A 20,657-nucleotide genomic window follows, 5' to 3' on the forward strand; every position below is an offset into this window, starting at 1 on the left:
TAAAAGAAACTAAAGAGGGACTAAAATTAAATGGTGTGACTCAGTTGTTAGCATATGCAGATGACGTAGACTTACTGGGGGATGATGTGAATACAATTAAGAATAATGCTAAAATATTTTTCAAAACTGCTAAAGAGATAGGTTTGGAAGTTAACAAAGAGAAAACTAAATATATGCTTACAGGCCGCAACCAAGTGTTAGGTAATTATCAAAATCTAATTATTGATAACAACTCGTTTGAACCAGTTTCAAAATTCAAAAACTTAGGAGTAATATTAACAAATGAAAATTATATTAAAGAGGAAATAAAAAGTAGGCTTAATTCAGGAAATGCATGTTACTTCTCTCTTCATAAACTTTTGTCTTCTCGTTTAATATCTAAGAAACTAAAAGTTAAAATATACAAAACAGTAATTTTGCCTGTAGTATTATATGGATGTGAAACTTGGTCCCTTACATTGAAAGAGGAACATAAATTGAGAGTATTTGAAAATAAGATCCTTAGGAAAATCTTTGAACCTAAAAGGGTTGAGGAGACAGGTGAGTGGAGAAGGTTACATAATTTAGAACTACATAATTTGTATTCATGTCCAGATATTATTAGAATAATTAAATCAAGAAGACTTAGGTGGGCAGGCCATGTGGCACGAATGGGAGAGGAAAGAGGAGTTTACAGGATTCTTGTTGGGAAACCTGATGGTAAGAGACCTGTAGGAAGGCCAAGACGAAGATGGAGGGACAATGTTGAGATGGACCTAAGGGAAATCGGTAGGGATGGAAAAGAGTATATAGAACTTGCTCAAGATAGGGAAAGATGGAAGGCCTGTGTTGCTGCAGCCATGAACCTTCGGGTTTAAGAAGGCTAGGGAGTTAGTTAGTTAGTTAGTTAAACTTATTTATTCCACATACGTAAGAGAGCTGGATTTCAAGTAAAATGTTACAATTGCTGTTTATCCTGATGGTATTTGATCTTTGTTGTCAACTATTCCATTGTTGTAATCAATGAGTGCTTTCCGCAGAAACATTTTAAGCAAAGCAAGTCACTTTCATTCAAGTTTTGAAAGCCGTAATGCTTAGGTGGTAGAGCAGCCCAAGGCTAAATCTCGCTCTGTAGTAAATAAAAAGACTTTTCAATTCAATTCAATTCAATTCAATACCTTAATGATAAAAATTGGCTACAATGAGAAAAAAATGTAAACGCGTTACAAAAAAATGAAGCCCGATAGAGAAAATCTGACTTCATATTCTGAATCAGAATAACAAAACACAAGAATCAGTGAAATTTTTTCATTTAACAAAATCATTGTTGACCAGTTATTCGGAATCAGTACATTTTTATTCACCTTTATTGTCGGGAGAATTGCAAATGTACATATAATAATGCTGTATTGTGTCCGACTGTATGATATATTCATCTTTACGTAATAAATAACATCTGTCATATATTTCCCGGCAGCCTATTCGATATTACCCCCACTGGTCGAGATAAAAATAGGTCCTGTGATTCTTTTGTTTTCATATTTTTACTTATAGTCTAGGGGCATTCAATATTTGTATAGTCCGTGGGTTTTTGAATGAAGGGAATATATGACTACCGGCAATTCGTTGATAGTGTTATACACAATCATGTACTACCAGCAGTGATGTGCCGTAGACTATAAGTTTACGTCTACATGCGTTGTCTACACGTAATCTACGCTTACATTGGGTTGTAGTTTACATAGACTACGTAGACAATCTAAAGTGCATTAAAATTAATTCTAAAGGCTTTCATGAAAGGAAAGTGACATTTTCAACTATATTGGTTCCTAACAAACTGAAAAGAATCCTATTTACAACAATTTCTTTTCTCTTCTTTCATCAACGATGGAAGAAGATAAATAGTATGCAAAAAACAACAACAGATGGCAGTCGTGAGGCAAGAGTGGTCTTTTCCCCATAAAACACTAGAATATTTCCTATATTAGGTTTCATCCTAGGTGAGAAATTGTTCGAATTTGGAAGAAAGAGTATGAAAAGTTCTCCTCACACATCAGCAACTGATAGGCAGTATAATATTTTTATTCCACGGCGCCCTTTGCTAAATTATCACCTTTCGCCACGTTGTTTACATAGATTACGTAATATACGTGTATAAAATAGTCTACGTGTAGAATGTAGACTTTCGTTGTTTAAGAGGTAGATGCACATCGCTGACTACCAGGTGTTTAACCCGCAATTGTGGCAGAAGGCCTCTGTGACGTCATAAATCCAAGATGGCTACCGCTTCTTCCCCAAATAAGAAAATCCATCATAACTCCTTTAATAGTGGTTCTGGATTTTTTTATAGATAAATGTTTTGTTCAGAATTGAAAGAGAAACAAAAATTACTCCTACAGTTTGTTTCATATCTCGCTCTGCTATGGATATATATCCAGTGAAACTATTTCGTGCCCATTTCTGAAAGGATTCTATGCATATTTTACACTTTACTTGACATTCTGACATATAAAGGGGGAAAATTACTGCCTGTGATATTTTGTTGATGCCTACTAGCCTATTGTGGCGTATTGCCTGTGTGACATCCAAGATGGCTGTCTCTGCTGACATTAACAAACAAAAACGACCATATGACCTTAACTCCTTTAGGAGTAATTTGGACCATTTGTAAGTTTGTTGGATTTTTACACGAAGGGAAGACATGTACGTGAAGGATGCTTTCATTTGGAGGCATGCAATCATGCATTACAATGTGTCAGAAACCATACACGACGTTCGGAATCTAAGATGCCTGCTGTGGAGGTTCGGCACATGATATACTGTCCATAACCTGATTTAGAGTTCGATTATCAGATTTTTCCAGAGGCATTTTCTGTTAATAATTAAAAAGTGAAAATATTATAATTCTCATAACTACAGTAGTGTCCAAAAGTTAAGCATAACTAAGATATGAGAAAATGTTTTATTAATAAAGTGACAACTGCATAAAACAGTGAAAATTAATGAAAACGTTATATGGTATACAACAGAGTAGAATGCACGATATTAACAATTGTTTGCTCCGGAAATGTCTTTGGTGGAGGATCGAGAGCTAACTCGTCTCCTTAAGACACTGCAGGATGTATGTCTGGGGACCTTGGTGGCCAGTCCATGCGGTGAATTTATTCACCTTCAAGAAAGTCATCCACCAATTTGGTTCGATGAGCACATGTATTATCATCTTTTCATCCTTGAAGTTGAAGTCTGGGCAGTAAGAAGAGTACTTCGTTTATGTGCCTCTGGGCAGTAAGAGTACCTCCAGCAGAGACATGCAGCTCCTTACGTCCATTGAGCATGATGTCTTCCCATACCAGTATTCGATCTCGACCAAACTGATCCCTTTCCACGATATTTCTTGGATTAAATCGTGATAGAGGTTCTCTCCAGATGAATGTGAGACGGGAATCATTTTGCAAACTGAATATGAACTGATCTGTGAAAGATCACCTTCCTCCGTTCGTTCAGGGTCCAATTTCGATGATGCCGACTCCAACTGTAAGCGGGGCCCTTTTGTGCACTGGATCAAGCAGGACACACACTACTGGACATCTGGCATAGAGACCAGCTGTCCTGAGTCTCCGGTACACAGTTTGGCGAGAGAAACTCTAACCCCTAGGTGGCTGCAAGCTTTGAAGACAGATGTCTTGCAGGCATCGTCCGGTTTCGTCGTACAGTTAAAGTCAGATAGCAGCCCTGTTGTGGCGTTTCTACTTGTTGACAACCTTTTTCTGACGTACCATGAACATCTACTTTGTTTTGGAACCGTCGCCAAAGCCTGGAAATGACTGTTGCACACTCAACGCTGCCGTGACTTCAGTCTGTGTTTGACCTGCTTCCAGACGTCTGATGATTCTTCGCTGACGGCTTTGTGCCATGTTCTTACTGTATATTGAACACTTTACCAAGAGATTGTCCTCCGATCACAATGAGCGTTCGATACAGAATGAGGCACTCTTATTCTGATATGTTGTGTTTTGTTCACCTTTCAATCATGGGTCTATTTGACACTAGCAGTACTGTTGCCTATATGCGTAAGGTGAGGTACACTCCTTGATGATTATTTATGGTGATCGTGCAGATCTCCCCCTTCCATTTTTCTACTTTTTGGACACTACCGTGATATGGTAATGGAGTAATGACGTCGCCTGTCATCCTCACTTTCAATTCTCCCATCAACAGCCTATTGAGATGGTAGATTTGGATGATCCTTTTCTGCTTTTAATTGACTCCAATACTTGGAAATAACTCCTTCAGATAAAAAGTGTGAGGGGCACTTTGGTTGGAGCAAGACGTGATCCTTGAACATCCCTTTTCGCAAACAGATGAGACACTCAAATATCAACCTCACTTCCACGAAGTACACCCTGGACTGCAGTTTTGCAGACTAACATTACTCTTACGTCTAGGGCTTCCCCGGAAGCACAGTGGTATCGTCTCGCCTTGTAATCAAGGCGTCCCAAGTTCGTTACCCGGTGGGTGGAGGCACATATAGCAGTTCAGATCCCACTTTAAACTGTAGGTCCAGTCCCAATTAGCCTTACTGTGCATAAAGTAGACTTAATAAAAATAACAACTCAATCATTCAATCAATGCTCTGGCATCTGGGCCCATAGATTTGAGTTGTGTGCTGCCCATATGTGTTTGTGATTGTCCTTTCATCTATTTCATCTTATAATTCATTTTCATCTTTGAAAGCAGCAGAGACTAAAAGTAAAATAAATCAATTCATTCTTTCAGTCTGTCACCTTGTTCATCGAATACAGGAGAAACAAGATTTGCAAGAGATTCAAGCCATCAAATGCGTTCAATAACAACTTTTTTGCCTTCTTTGCAAGTACAAACACAAACTGGAATGTCATTAATATATAGTGAGAACGCTGCCACCAAAGTGACCCTCACACCTTTCACCAGGAGGAGTTACTTCCAAGTATTGGAGTGAAATAAAAGCAGAAAAGAAACATCCAAATCTACCATGTCAATAGGCTGTTGAATGGAGAAGGAAGAAAATGTGGATGAAAAAAAAAATAATTCTTGTCATTTTCACACCACCTAGAACTTCAGAGAGGATTACAGTTGACATGTGGTTGCGGAAAGAGAAAATGTTCATACATATGCCGGGACCAGTCCTGCGACGTACTGAACTGTGTTTTTGTAGTGCAGATGAAGAAAAGTGTGAAAACAATGACTTACAGGACAGAGACTCAGATCAGAGTGACGAGGAATTTGAATAAAGTGACTGTATTGATGGCATGATATTTCCCAAATGTTTACAACCACTCTCAATCTTTCAAAAGACAATGCGAGATTCACAGGAGATGTTATTACTCCTTTACTGTAATATTTATAATAATAGTAATGATAATGATAATAATGATAATAATAATTAATATTTTTCACGTGTTACTTATTAACAGAAAATGCTTCTGGAAAAATCTGCTAAACGAACTTTAAATAGGTTATGGACAGTATTTCATGTGCAGAACCTCCAAGGCGACCATCTTTGATTTGGGAAGTCATGCATAGTCTCTGACACATTATCCAGCAAAACACCTGTAGTAAATCACGATTGCATGCCTCCAAATGAAAGCATCGTCCACACACATATCTTCCCTTCGTGTAAGAAGCCAACAAACTTACAAATGGTGAAAAGTACTCCTAAAGGAGTTAAGGACATATGGTCGTTTTTGTTTGTTAATGTCTGCAGAGGCAGCTATCTTGGATGTATGGTGTCACACAGACAATACGCCGCAATAGTAAGCATCAACAAAATATCACAGGCAGTAATTTTCCCCCTTTATATGCCAGAATGTCAAGTAAAGTGTAAAATATGCATAGAATCCTTGCAGTAATGGGTACGAAATAGTTTCACTGGATATATCTCCATAGCAGTGCGAGATATGAAAAACACTGTAAGAATCAATTTTTTTCCTTTTTCAATTCTAAACGAAACATTTATATATAAAAACATTTTCAGAACCACTATTAAAGGAGTTATAATGGATTTTCTTAGTTAGTGCATGAAGCGGTAGCCATCTTGGATTTATGACGTCATACGCCTTCTGCCACAATTGCGGGTAAAACACCTGGCAGTACATGATTGTGTACCACACTACCAACGTATTGCCGGTAGTCATATATTCCCTTCATTCAATAACCCACGGGATTACAAATGCCCTTGAACTATTAGGGACAAAAGAGTTTAAACTGAAGGTCAGTAGAGGTCAGTCCGTTGTTAAAACTTTGAATAACAATAAAAATATTTGTTATAATAATTATAATTACAGTGTTACACAATAATTATTACAAATTAATAAAAATCATAACTTTATTAGAAATTATTATTATTATTATTATTATTATATCATTGGGGAGACTTCTACTAGATCCACCAGATGAATGAATTTTCAACACAATCATTTTTCATCACTTTCAAATTCATTTCATAGAGTTTAGTATTTACACATCTCGTTCAAGAAAAGCTCTAAATGTTATGGGGAAATTTTAGTCACCAAGTTTATGTTCTGTGAACTCTCATTATAAAAAACAGAAAGAGAAGCTATAATGTAGATAAATGTTTTCGTGTTGTGTTTACGATTTCAGAACGGTTCAATGAGTCCAATGCAAATTGCATGACATGGCAAATTACAAGCGAAAAATGAAGGATGCCCCTTTCCACTTTGTAACTCAATAATGACCAAAATGTCACTTATCATGTTTTACCCCCGAGCTCTTTAGTTGTAATAAATTGTGGAATATCAAGTGCTGAAGTGACCCCTAGATACTTCCTTTGGGTCATAGCCCGTCAGATGCCACCGTTCAACTCGGTACAATTATTATTCTTAACCTTTTTTTCTTTTACTTGAAGGCTTATATTCTGTTAACACAATGCCGGACGTTTTTAAAGATGTTCTTCTTTCTCTAAGACATAACTGAAATATTCTTGAATGTGCAAAACTTTTTTAAAATCGAAAATGCAAACTACGAATCTTTAAATGCAACCTATATTATATTTAAAGAGTTTTTCTTTGATTCCGTATTTCAAAATTTGTAGGATGTAAATATCACAAACCATGAAAGGACGCACATAAAATGTCAGTGCTTCACAAACCACAATGTACGGAAAAAAATGATGGGGAAAATATATGAGATTTTATGTTAAATAAAATTTATATTTTCCTTCTAGCAATAACGGCGCCAGAACGAGGTAGGGGCAGGTGCCTTTCAGTATACCTGTCCGCCCCTTACTGCCCACAGCAAACATGAAGAACTAGATACGCTAATTATTTTTAACCCAAATATACATTTTGATGCTATTTAGTGGTATACTATTGTGTCTGCCTTCCCCGAAAACATTTCCGTCCCCCCCCCCCCTTTGCCTCCCCACTATTTTTTTCTGGTGCTGTCGCTTTGCTCTACGTAGGAGTGTGTAGTTCTTTCCACTGTATCGTTTGATATCCTCGTGTCTATTGGATGATTTTCTCTCCACACTACCCGCGTATCGGAACTGCGATAACCATCGACGGAGTTTTCTTCTCATGTGCTGATCTTTTTGATACTGGCGTCTAAATTACCTTGAAACACCATAATTATAGATTTGTGCCATAGGACGCAAGCAGCTGGCTCTTGTGGTTCTTACTTCTCGCACACCGTATTGAACATCGTCATCCGGCGTCTTCTCGCGTCAGGCTGAATGTCTTCGTGCTTAGGTGAGGTGTGTTAGTTATCTTAGCATAAATTCACAGCAGTTTTCAGGGGGTTGACCAAAAAGGCAATATTTATGCTAAGAGGTTTAGAACGAACATGCCTAACCTAACAACGAGATAATTTATTGTGATGTCAGTAGACTGCGGTGTTCAATACAGTGTCCAATAACTGAGACCCTCTTGTAGGGTATTGCACTCTTTTGGCTAATCGTGAAGATACTACGATGATCAAATTCACACTGCTACTTTCTTCCTGCGTGGTAGCGCACAATGAATGCAGACTGCACTTCTTCGATTTTCTCGTCCCCCATCTCGTGGTGCTGCCTGAGGACTGTGCATTACATGTGCAGAAACTGTTTGAGCTGCTGAATCTAATAAAATAACTTTCAACGTGTACCGTGTAACGTACCTTTCACAGTTACCTCACCAAAACCCATCATTTATTCTCGGAGACCCTGTATTGTATAGTGGGACCACAGACAAAAGAACTTACGCTGAACCGCGTGTCCTTATGGCCCGAGTTGAACGGATGGAGGGGATGATGCGCTAAGACTTCTGGCCGAAAGTTTTTTTTGTTTGTGGTCGCTTTATAGTTCTCTCTATCCCATTGAAAACAAAAAACTATTCAACTAAGAGAGATTTTTGGGAAGCGGCAAAATAGTATCCTGCGCTCCCCTGGAGATATTTGTGGTAGTAGAAAGTGCATTTCTACCCCAAAAGTCGGCTGCTATTTAAATATATACATATGTATGTGAGTGTGTATTCGTTCAGTCATCACTCGATTAGGAATACGAAAGGTCACCACATGAGTGACCAGTAAGACGTGTCATCAATTAGGTACCTTGGTAGTTGTTAACAGGCCAAAGCATACTAAAACATCATTGATAAGCTGATACGCGTATATCGTATATTCCCATCAAGTGGCTTTTTCCAGCAGAATAATGCACCTTATCACCCTATCATATAACTTAGTGCTAGGAAATTCATACTAGATTTACCTTATGGGAAATATGAACTACGAAACTCTTTTACAGATACAGAGACCATCCACGTCACTAGTCCTTGCCACACGGTGAACTCTTCTGTATTAGCATAAAAAATATCATTTTAAGTATGATAGAGCTTGCATTAAAAAACGACAACTTGCATACATAAAGAGAAAATGTAAAAATCATGGTGAAAAATAACATTAAGTATTGTTTTACATTTACTCAGGCGTAATAGAATTGAACACTCCTGGTGTACTTTTTCACCATTGGCTTTCGAGTAACACCAAGATCGAAGTCCTGGCATGCTTAGATGAGGTGTTGTGGTTACACCGACTGTGTGGTGGCAACCTAGTGTCACATTTTCTTGAGTAAAGCATTCATGACAACCATGCATTTGGCAAGCCGGTGTGTTGAAACCATGCATGCTGTGTAATATAGTATAGATATATAAATATATATTTATAAACATAGTCAAGCATAGTGAAGGTAAAACGTTTGGAATAATTACAAAACAAAATGTACGCTCTGATATTTTATTAGTTCAAAATAAAACATAGAGCCAACAGCATAACTTAGGGATTACAAATCCACATGCAACTTTGATACAAATATTATATATATATATATTCTCCTACAACAACACATATTCTTCTTTGAAACCATGCCGAACTAGGGTATCGTTTATAGAATTGAATAACTTATTTTATTAAGTAAAATATAAGACAATTTTCTTACAACTGAGGTACCATTAGTTACAAAGAAACCTCATTTTTGTTCTTGGAAAATTAACAAATTATTTAACGTGCTGCGTAAACTAGATGACTTAAATATTAACTGAAAGTTCAGTTAAAACAGTTGATAGAATAATCACTATTGTTTTTCATAAATTATGTTCCAGAAATGTCTCCCTACAATGTTCAACCTTATAAACATTTACGAACAGTTATTTAAAACTTCTTTGTGTGTACGAGTTCTTTAAGAACAGACTAGAAAAATTGATAGTCATCATAAACTTACATTGCAGTCTTCTTGTTAGTTTGACATCACCCTATGTCTATGTGAAAAAGAAAAGTATATTTGTAATTTCAATTTTGCATTTAATTATGGGATCATTCCGCTTTCCAATATGCAACAACATATTTCGACTGAACCCTGACCATGAGCTGAATACTTTCAAACTCCTGTTCTTACTCTATAACTATAGTATTATCTTTCACCGTGTGACTAGCATATAACTTGTTTCCTTGGGATATATCCCATCTATGCATATTTCATATATGCAACGACCAAGAGTCGGAAGGAAAGAAATCTATTAACCCAAAATGTGGGGGGAAATCTGAAAAACGTGATTGTCTTTTTTCTCATGTTTACTGTAGACAAAACTTAAGTTCATAATTATCAATCGTTACTTGTTATGACCACCCTTAATATCCTTCCTATCGTCTTCTTGTCTAAATAACAGAGAAAAAGAGAGAAAAGCAGTTAGGCAGGCAATAAAAAATATAAATTAAGCTTGCATAAACCATATTCAAAATCAGGAAAAGTAAGAAGTAAATCAAAATAGCACTGCTAGAATAAACATGTGTTAAATGAACAGAGGATAATAAGGCTTGGTAGTATAATATGGTTAACACGGAGTTTGGCTTACGCAATTGCAACGCGTGCCACGAGATGGCAGCATCAATCAAAATAATATAATTACGAAATTTCATAAATACTCTGTTTAGTAACTTAGTGCGAGTTTTTTACTTACAAAAAAATAAAAAGCTATACTTTATTGTAAGTCTTAGTATCCTCTGTTTGTTACTTTCAGTTACATTACATTCACTCACGGTAAGGATAAAATGATAAATTAAAGAGTTATTTTGATTAATACGATCCATGCATTAACTTTACGATCATTGTATTGAAATGTGTGTGTCCTTTTAAACATGGTGTAAAAGTTGAATGAATTTCCAAGCAAACTTAACGGCAGGTTAACTAAATTGAAGTTTCTTTAAACTTAGCTTATATTTGACAAAGACATGCAATAAATTCATAACAATTTCATTACAAAAATATTAATATTAAGTCCATAGCAAAGTGTTCAATTGATTCGACAGGCTTGTACGAGAAAAAAAGTTAGCCATCTCCTAATAAAATCACTATACAAAAAACTATACTCAATAATATGTCCCCGCTAAATCCATTCTTCTCTAACAAGCGCACCAACAGAGGAACCAATCAGATAGAACCTCAGCAACGGGTAACTGAACCTGATTGGCTTTCCCACTCGCGTGCCCGTTATTACGTTTTAGAGAGAAGACATCATCATTGTCTACAATCTTCTAATTTTTTTGACTGAATAACGAAGCAATATTATACTAAATCGCTGCATTAGGTCTAATATATATAAAAGTGTATGAAATATGTATGAATGTATAGGTTACTTTAACTTCTTTCCGAAAATAGTACAAGACAGATAAGAATAATGCAGAAACAATACGAAAGAAATAACGTTTGCTCACTGGAATTTTGAGAAATGAACAATTATGTACAAAATATGACAAGCATTTACAACATTAGCCATTCTCAGTCTCAGTCTCTTAGCAATTGCAACTAGTAATTGATTCATATCCCTCCCCACACTTCTACCACACACACAGTTAAAATGGCATTCTTGGTGAATACAAAGCCACGTTCTACGATCATTTTTGTGAAACTGAAATTCACCAAAACCCTTCCCAAACATGTCCGCCACCAACATCAGATTCAAAATTGTAAATACACCTACCAAATTACTAATTTACTCCATATAGTGACATTCATAACATTAAGAATAGACTCGAAGATTGAATTAAGATATCTTGCAAAGTTATCTTGCGATAGATTGGCAATTACGCCCAGCCACTATCACATTATGAGGGGTTGAGAACTGGCGTATCTCCACTTTTCATGAAAATTGAGTTAATATACTTATAACTTAGAACTGAAGTATCGAAGTTTCAGTGCTAGAAGTAAGTATCTCCTAAGTTTCAAATTCTTGCTCATAGAGGCACCACTATGTTTGTGCTTCAATAGCTAAACGTAGTACTAAACTATCTAAATGCCTTTTCTCAAAACTGTCTTGTATGGAGTTACGCCACTTGTGCTCTGAACGCCTAATATGATCCAACAGCTTCAATCAGTGGCGTCAGGTAATCAAATGTATTAGTACAACATTCATCCTATGTGGGTCATATACAGTGCCTTAAGAGAGAGGCCAAAGGGAAGCAAATGCTGACGAACAATTAGTTCCAATTTTCACAATCAGGTGGAAATGTGACGCTGAAATCTGGTGCACAGTGAGCAACATCCCGGGAAACGCTTCGTGCGACCATTGATCACACTGTCTTAGAGTTCTAAAGACTCATTCACCTTGACAGGGCGCATATTGAACACTGCTGTACGGTCATAAACTCAAATTACTGGTTGTTGTTAATTTAGCGTTACATTTCCACCTGGTGGTTAAAATTTGAACAATTTTTTTCATCAGCATTTGCTTCCCCGTGCTCTCCTTAGCCTCTATACTAAGTTTCAGCGCAATCCGTTGCTTCGAAACGGGCTCCAAAAGGCTTTGACTAGGGCAACTTTAATTGTGGACACCCGGTACATGATTCATTTGTAGACTATCGCGTATTTTACTTACCCGGTAAGTAAAATAATCAAAAAATATATGTTAAAGCATGAGGCATAATAAAAAAGTGATAATGCTATGAACAGTATAATATATAATAGGGCATCAAGCCATTACTTGCATTAATAATGGATTAAATGAACTATTGCACAGCTTATATATATATATATATATATATATATATATATATATATATATATATATATATATATATATATATATACACACACACATACATACATTTAAACACACACACACCGGTGAGTCACCTAAAATTACCACCGGAAATATTTCGTGAACAACAATAAATATTGAAAAACTGTTTTCGCAGATATGTAGGTATGAGAGGGGCTCATGAAATTAGTGGACACAATACGTTCAACTACGTAAGGAAGTACGATTTTCAACACAAACTTAGTTTTTTAATTGAAACTCCATTTTATTTTCAGCTCATTTGAAAGTACGGAAAAAAATCATTAAGAATGGCGTTTGTTACATTGTGATACGTCAAGTAGTTCTCAAGTAATTGTAACCTGAAGTTGAGCGTGAAGGTGCATCCTTCACTATCTCTGTGGGCAGAGCCGAGCGCAAATGCCGTCGCGCATACAGCCTACACGCATGTGCTGCATTTCTCCTACATTCGCCATATATAAGTATCATCTCAGCCTTTTCAGAGTTTGAAAATATTATTTTCTCAGCAACAGTTCTGACGTAAAGACACTATCACAAACGTCTTGTTAATTAGTGCAATTTGTTACGACCTTGCTTTATTTGATAAATTTGACAAATCAATTTGAAGAAAAAAATGTATAAGCTGCAAAGTTTAAATGAAAACTTAAAGATTTGTCATGACCAAACGAGAAGAGTTGATTGTTCCAATGTACTAAAAATTATGACGTAAATAAATGAACGCCAATTAAAAATTAGAAAGATGTTAATGTACTAACATTTATGTATGTAACTGATGGCGGAATGTTTAAAATTTATATTTTTTAATTACATTTTTTTTGTTAATTCAGAAAGATGTATCAGAACCTTTTAGATAATTTGTCAAAGCTTACTCATGAATAAACTACACATTGTATTGTAACCCGCAGTTGTTGGAACGTAACAACATTCCTAAGCACAACGCATAGTATGAAGAAGAGTAACATGTTTGTTACGATACCCGAATGGCGTAAAAAAGGGTATAAGTATGTAACGACACAAATCAACATGTGAGAATGTTTGTTTCAAGCGTCAACTTCACATTACAACATACGTCAGAACTATTTGATGTATTACAATGTAACAAACGCCATTCTTAATGATTTTTTCCGTAGTTTCAAATGAGCTGAAAATAAAATGGGGTTTCCATTAAATAAACTAAGTTCGTGTTGAAAGCCGTATTTCCTTACGTAGTTGAACGTATTGTGCCCATTATTTTCATGAGCCCTTCTAATACCTATATATCTGCGAAAACAGTTTTTCAATATTTATTGTTGTTCACGAAATATTCCCTGTCGTAATTTTAAGTGACTCAATCTATTTAATGTTTTATTGCACATGTAGCCTATTAATTAATAATTATAAATAAATAAATAGGTTATTATAAAAGCTGTATTTCCTCATTTCATCACTCATCTCCATCTTCGCAAATTAGCCAAGAGGCACAAAACGCGAAGTAAAATTAATTAAATCAATCAATCAATTATATAAGCTGTGAAGAGCATAATCCAGTTTAGTGGGTATATTTGTGGAATTAAAAAGTATATATATATGACAATTTAGGGTTGACATTCCTGTGTGTGTGCAAATATTTCTTGAAGTGTATCCCTCCATAATTTGAGACGTTCCTCTACTTCTGTGGTGGCGGGGGAGGCTGTGCATGTATTGCGTGCCTGCAGCGTATGAGAATTTATAGAACTTGTTTACCGATCCCACAATAATGCTCCAAAAATAAATTGTAATTCCATTCGACCTTCATTCAACTTTGATGAATTTGCGAACGAAATTTAACGAGCGTTCACTTTCCTCAGCGGGCGGACATTGACCTTGATTGAGATTGAACGAGGCCGAACGGTGATGGAAAACCTTTCATCTTCGTGAAAAATTCAAAGTATCCGAACTGCCAGAGAACTTTAGCTTTTCCTGTCACGTACATCCCCTGACGAACCCATCGATCGAGTTGTCTCGAAAGTCAACCGACCTATGATGGAGAGGTGACAGGGATCTGAAGAAATAAGGCTCAGAAGTTTTGGGGCGGTTGTGAAAATCTCCGCAGGAAACGGCCAGAAAAGTTTGCTCGCGAAATTGCAATATTTGATGAATACGTTTAAGATCCACGTGGATGGGGTCTGCAACTATCATGCAACGATGCCGAGGTCAAGTATGTTCGGCATCGTATAAAAATTTGTGGAAATATGGAAATGAAGAAACTAACATGGCATTGAACGAAAACTTTCGTTCTTGCGTGTCCATTAATCGAACATCTAAATCTACGGAGCATTTATATATTGCAGGGTTTCTTTATTTGACAAATAAGGCTACAAGTCGTACAAAGATGAGAAAGAATGCGGCGAAATCGAGAACAAAAGTGGACAGTCATTTGTTTACTCTCTCAGTCACACGGACGAAAATGTCTCCCTTCGCTCGTGTCCATGTTGCCATGATTACATCTCTCCCTGGTTACATCCTTGCTTTCATTATGTACAGTTTTAACTTTCTGATGAAACAAACACTTGGCATCGAATAAAGATGACGAAGATGGGTTGAAGAACGGAGCATAATTTGGCAATGCAGGGGCAGAATGGCATGGCAAGCAGCTGATTGCATCACCCACGCTCCCTTCGCTTGCGTTGGGTCGAAAATTAAACAACAGCATCCGAGGGTCTTTCTTTTCTTGGTAGAACAGTAAGGGTCTTGTTCGATATTGTATCCTGTTTCGAAATACAGTAAAACCTCGTTAATCCGGACTCCGATAAGCCGAACTTCGCTTAATCCGGACAGGCAAAAGGCCAAAAAATAAAAGGTTTTAAATGTGGCTAGAAGTCAACAAGAGAACTTCACAAAGAAAGGCAGTCAACCACTGATGAAATGCTGTTTCCCGCAGACTTTGTACTGTATAGTGTATTTAGGCCTATGCCCTTTAAATACACCATAATGAAAGTGTTTTTTTGCTATAAACGGAGTTTTAATGCACTTTCTACTGTTCTTTTAGGTGTTTAAGTTAATCCGGACTTTCGTTAAACCGGTCTGGTTATCCCCTCACATTATTCCGGATTAACGAAGTTTTACTGTAATTATTAATCGTTAATCCCAAAAGCGTAAAGTACTCTACAGTCACCAGAAAAAAAGAAAAAAAAAAGGCACACCTAGATCCTGAAATGCTCGCTTCCCTGCAAAGCGTTATGTGTGTTGTCTAATTTTACGGCGATAAGTGGATCTCAATAACATATTTCCAATGGCAACTTCTAACACCGCCGTAAAGTTAGGCAACACACATAACGCCTTGAAGAGAAATGAGCATTTCAGGCTCTAGGTGTCGCATTGCTGGTGACTGTACATTTGCTTACTTACGCTGTACTGTAATTTGAACTTAGAATCTTCAAAATTTCGTAGATGTAAACTTAAGAAAAAAGGTAATATTACAGCAAAAGATCACAGTCGCCAGGCTGAATCTTTTAGTCACCATGGCGACCTGGCGACTGGGATTTTTCGATCCCTGTTGGAAGGATACTTTTTCTTGCTTTGAGATACTTTGGAAAGGAGACAGAACGCGCCTTATGCCCTCCCCAAATTGGCGCTGTGGTCGTATCGAATTTCAAGATGAGACACAGATTCATCTTACCTTGGTGCCATCCTGTCTGTTTCGTATTATCAAAAATACTTCATTGTTCCAAATCTTCTTGAGAAAGTATTACTTAATACGTTTCATGTTTTTAGAAGATTTAAAACCAATTCACCCATTACTCACCTTATGGTATCACGCACCTAAAACTTCCAACTGTAGTATATATAACCTTTCTTGCTGGAATTTCACAAAAATGACAATAAATTAGTGAGAACAGTTGTACGTATTAAATTTAAATATGATGAAAATTACAATAACATTAAAAAGCACACAAATAACAGGAAAGCAATTCAAGAAGAACATGCTTGACGTATCATATAGAAGAACTGGTCAGATAATAGAGAAAAGGAATTAGGCGAAAGGAGGTAAAGATAGAAGAAAACCAAACAGAAGCAAGTCATAAGGATGGCTAAAAGAAGTCAAGAGATTGAAGATGACAGCACCACACACATAGCGAAGCCATATGAAAGAGGAAAATTATCTTCTATTACATGCTGCTGGAAGCCATCGCCACTGCATTCACGATCGAAACAGGTGGAGAAAACGATTGATTAATTTGGTTTATTTTACTTCAATTTTCTGCCAATTTTGGCTAATCACGAAGATGAGAATAATGAAATTAAAGAAGGGACACTCACAAAGAACACCCATTCGAACTCGGGAGAATTTTAGATAAGAGATATTTCGCCGCATACATTTAAGGGCGCAAAATGGTCATATTCAACGACGCACCCAACAATTTTAATTCAATCAATCAATTATATAGCACGTACAGTCACCTGCAATAAAAATAGGACACCTAGATCCTGAAACACTCGCTTTCCTGCAAGGTGTTATGTGTGTTGCCTAACTCTACGGCGGTGGTAGAAGTTGCCATTGAAAATGTGCTATTAAAATCCACTTATCGCCGTAGAGTTAGGCAACACACATAACGAGTATTTCAGGACCTAGGTGTCCCATTTTTATTGCAGGTGACTGTACGTGTGTGTCTGCATGTCTCTCTGTGTGTAATATTCGCCAAAGGCCAAACATTTACGACCATAGAGTAACGAGGTGGAATCCCCCCTCAATTCCCTTCAAATACATACGTGAGTATGTATGTATGCATATGGGTGCTTCAGGTGCGTTGATTGGAAATATCGGCCTTTTCGGTACTGTAAGTGAATGGAACATTAATAGAGTTCGATTGAGTTTTTAAAGCGGACTGTTGTTTCGATCGTGAACCATGCGAAAGAGGAAACAGAAGACTCAAAGAAGAAGAGCCGGAGAGATGAAACAGAGAGAGAGATACACCCATGCGGCTTGAGAGCGACGTACCTTCACCTCCTGGGCCTCCTGAAAGTCTATTGGAAGATCCACGATCGTCTCCGGCGATTCCTTGATCTCCCTGGCGTTCACCGTGGCGGAATTTTTCCTGCGAGCTCGAAAAATTCCGCCATGATCTTGGTCATAGTCCACCTCGACTATTTGGCTTTCGATGCTTCTCTGAGAATTATAGGATAAAGAGAATCTAATGAAAAATCAACTAGTACTGTTTTTCCTGCATGTTATTCAATAATTAAATAACGCACACGCTTAACGTCGCGTATTTCTACGATTGCTTAACCGAGGCGGGAAATGAGAGGATGTAAGATTAAAGGAGAGACACAAGAAAGTGAAAAAATCGCCTTCTTTGACGTCATTTCATCCCAGAACCTATCGCTAACCTACTTGGGCACGCTCCACACTGTTCGTAGACTCGCTAGCAAGACCGTATGTGCTACTGATTTTGAGTGTACAGTTCTGGGTTGTAACATTCTCATTCAATGGCGACGATTTGGTTCCAAAACTGGAGGGGGGGAGCAAAGACTGTATATTCCCCTTTGTAGATAAGGTTTAGCATAGTACGGGGGGCAAAACTGTGGGGCCACCGGCCCCTAATCGCCGCCGCCACTGCGCTCATTAACTTTCAATGTAATTATAACAAACCACAAGTGTCTGTTACTGTACAAAACGAGACAAAGGAATCATTTATATTTGCATTTTAAACCGTTTTCCTATGTTCCTAAATTGTGAATCAAATCACGAAATAGACAAAGGAACAACAATGAAATGTCCATGCCTTGCCTAGATATCGAAATTCAGACCCATTCCTCGTAACTAGAGCCCGGAAGTTTGGCAAAATGCCTCTTTTTATCTACTGCGTATATTGATAATTTTTTTCCGGATATAAGTTTTTTATGTTGTTTCAAATGTTTTAGAAGCCTTTTCATTTTGCCTATTTTGCCTATTTGGGACCCCACTGCCTATTTTTAATTATAATGCCTTTTTTTACCTTTTTCAACGAAATTTGACCATTTTTTAAAAAAAAATGTGTATATAAATTATTTTTCTCCCAAAAAACGTTGTTGGCATTTATTTTTGTTCCGTTTATTATGCGAATAATTTTCGCCTTATTTAAGTAATATTGAACTCACGCATGTTTCAACGTTGCTGAAGGAGAAAAGTGTGAGGCTGAGTTAGGATATTGCCTTTCTGTTAACATTTCCTTGTGCATGATTGACTGCTGAAGTGGACAGTTTGATTTCAAACACAAAAAAGATATTTCTGAAATCTCCCTCTCCTATCCGAAAATTTCAGGAAGTTGCGGCTGAGCTTAGTTTACCTCCACAACCAGTCTTGACGAGATGCGGAAACTGGATATCATCAGCTATATATTATGCTAACAACCTTGAAAAAATCAGTGAGGTGATCGATGCTCTTCCAGAAAATGAAGCGGCTTCAATTCGTGAAGTGAAAAACTCCTGTGCTATTCAGAACTGAAGAATGAACTGTCGTCTATTTTTGCACATTATGGTGCATTGCCAGAGACAATTACAAATCTAGAAAAAAGAGGTGAGACTCTTGTAGCATCCATGAGAATCTTGGATGAATCTATGCAGCAGATGATGGAAGTGCCAGGAGAAAAGGGCTCAGCTGTTGCGGAAAAGTGCAAACAGGTAGTGAGTGAAAATGAGGACTTGAAACAATTGAAAACAATTTGTGATATTCTAAAAGGTGAAAATGCTGTTATCAAAATGAGTCCAGCTACATTAGCTTGTTTTATGTATGCTCCAATAACTTCTATAGAAGTAGAAAGATCATTTTCTATTATGACAAACATTCTCTCTCACAGATGACTATCAATGAAAGTTGAGAACTTAAAAAAACACCTTGTAGTTATGTGCAATCAAGACGGAGAAAATTGAAATGGTCTTCCCAATGTAGATTTTAACATTTTGCCAGAAATTATAGATAAATGTAAGCGACTTCCAAATGTGCCTTTTTATCGGTTTATTTGCCTTTTTTTTATTTTCAGTGCCTATTTTCCACATTATAAATGCCTTTTTGCCTGCCTATTTTAATGAAAATAAATGCCTGAACTTCCGAGCTCTACTCGTAACGTACTGATCTGGCTTTGCTGGAACCTGTTAGATTTACAGCTAACAGTTCCTGCGCCAATCGGAAACGAGGAAAATATTGTCTGCTGGATAGCGAGGAGCGAATGGAAAGCACCGCTTATGCACACTCTGTTTCCACTGCGGCATTTAGTCTTATTAAGGAATATCGTTTTGCGCAGCTTTCGCGGTCTTTGGTATTCTGCTGCACTTAGTCATCGGCAATAAGAATGGGACACCTAGATCCTGAAATGCTCGCTTCCCTGCAAGGCGTCATGTGTGTTGACTAACTCTACGCGGTGGTAGAAGTTGCCATTGAGAATTTGAATTCAAAATCCACTTATCGCTGTATAGTTAGACAACACACATAACGCTTTGCAGGGAAGCGAACATTTCAGAATCTAGGGGCGTGTCCGAAAGGAGCAAGATACTTGAAGCGAACACCTTTCGAGAATGGTCTCGAGAATGGTTATGAATTTAAAGTCGTGGACTGGAACCGGAAATCTTTCGAATTGCACTTCGACTGCAGCGCCAAATACGTTCGGTAGGTAAAACTAAGAACGCATTGTTTCCCCCTCATTTTAAACACTTGCTATTCACTATAGAAATCACATAGCATTTTAAAAAGTTCTTGTACTTACATTTCCACATATCAGAAGAACTACAACCAACATCAGGCTGACTTTCCACTTCCACGATTTCAAACAATTGAACAACGAGCGAACGAGTCTAGTACACGAGTGTGCATAGTCGCTTATTGTATGCTGCGGGCTTTAATTGACGCTTTCGAACTGCATTAGGTGACGTCACTTCCGAGAAGACCTTACTTCAAGCCTGCATTCTAGACCTTTCGGACAGAGCCAAAGTGTCCTCTTTGTATTGCCGGTAACTGTACATTCAAGGACACTTCTAGGTTGTAACAATTTCATTGAAATAACAACTCAGTAGTGTCCGTGGCTGTACATTTGTGCACTGCTGGCACGTGGAGAAAGGTTAACGTTGGGTAAAGTCGTACCAAGAAGAAGAAGACTGCGCCATTGCGGT

The 20,657-nt window shown here is 37.3% G+C and overlaps 1 protein-coding gene across 4 annotated transcripts in view; it reads right to left on the minus strand.

The window, feature by feature from the left end:
- The window catches only part of LOC145993893 (doublecortin domain-containing protein 2-like), a 238,796-nt gene that overhangs the window by 34,305 nt on the left and 183,834 nt on the right, over positions 1–20,657 (minus strand). For 2 of the 4 annotated variants that reach the window (XM_083129785.1, XM_083129784.1), the window contains one exon: positions 17,515–17,682. In XM_083129785.1, the coding sequence (XP_082985911.1) occupies positions 17,515–17,682 (168 nt within the window). Of the gene's footprint in view, positions 1–9,229; positions 10,162–17,514; positions 17,683–20,657 lie in introns of those variants that run through there. The other 2 variants (XM_083129787.1, XM_083129786.1) reach the window with 2 other exon arrangements.

The sequence above is a fragment of the Lepisma saccharinum genome, chromosome 10, assembly GCF_977018435.1.
Source record: "Lepisma saccharinum chromosome 10, izLepSacc3.1, whole genome shotgun sequence".
In the NCBI taxonomy this organism is placed as follows: Eukaryota; Metazoa; Arthropoda; class Insecta; order Zygentoma; family Lepismatidae; genus Lepisma; species Lepisma saccharinum.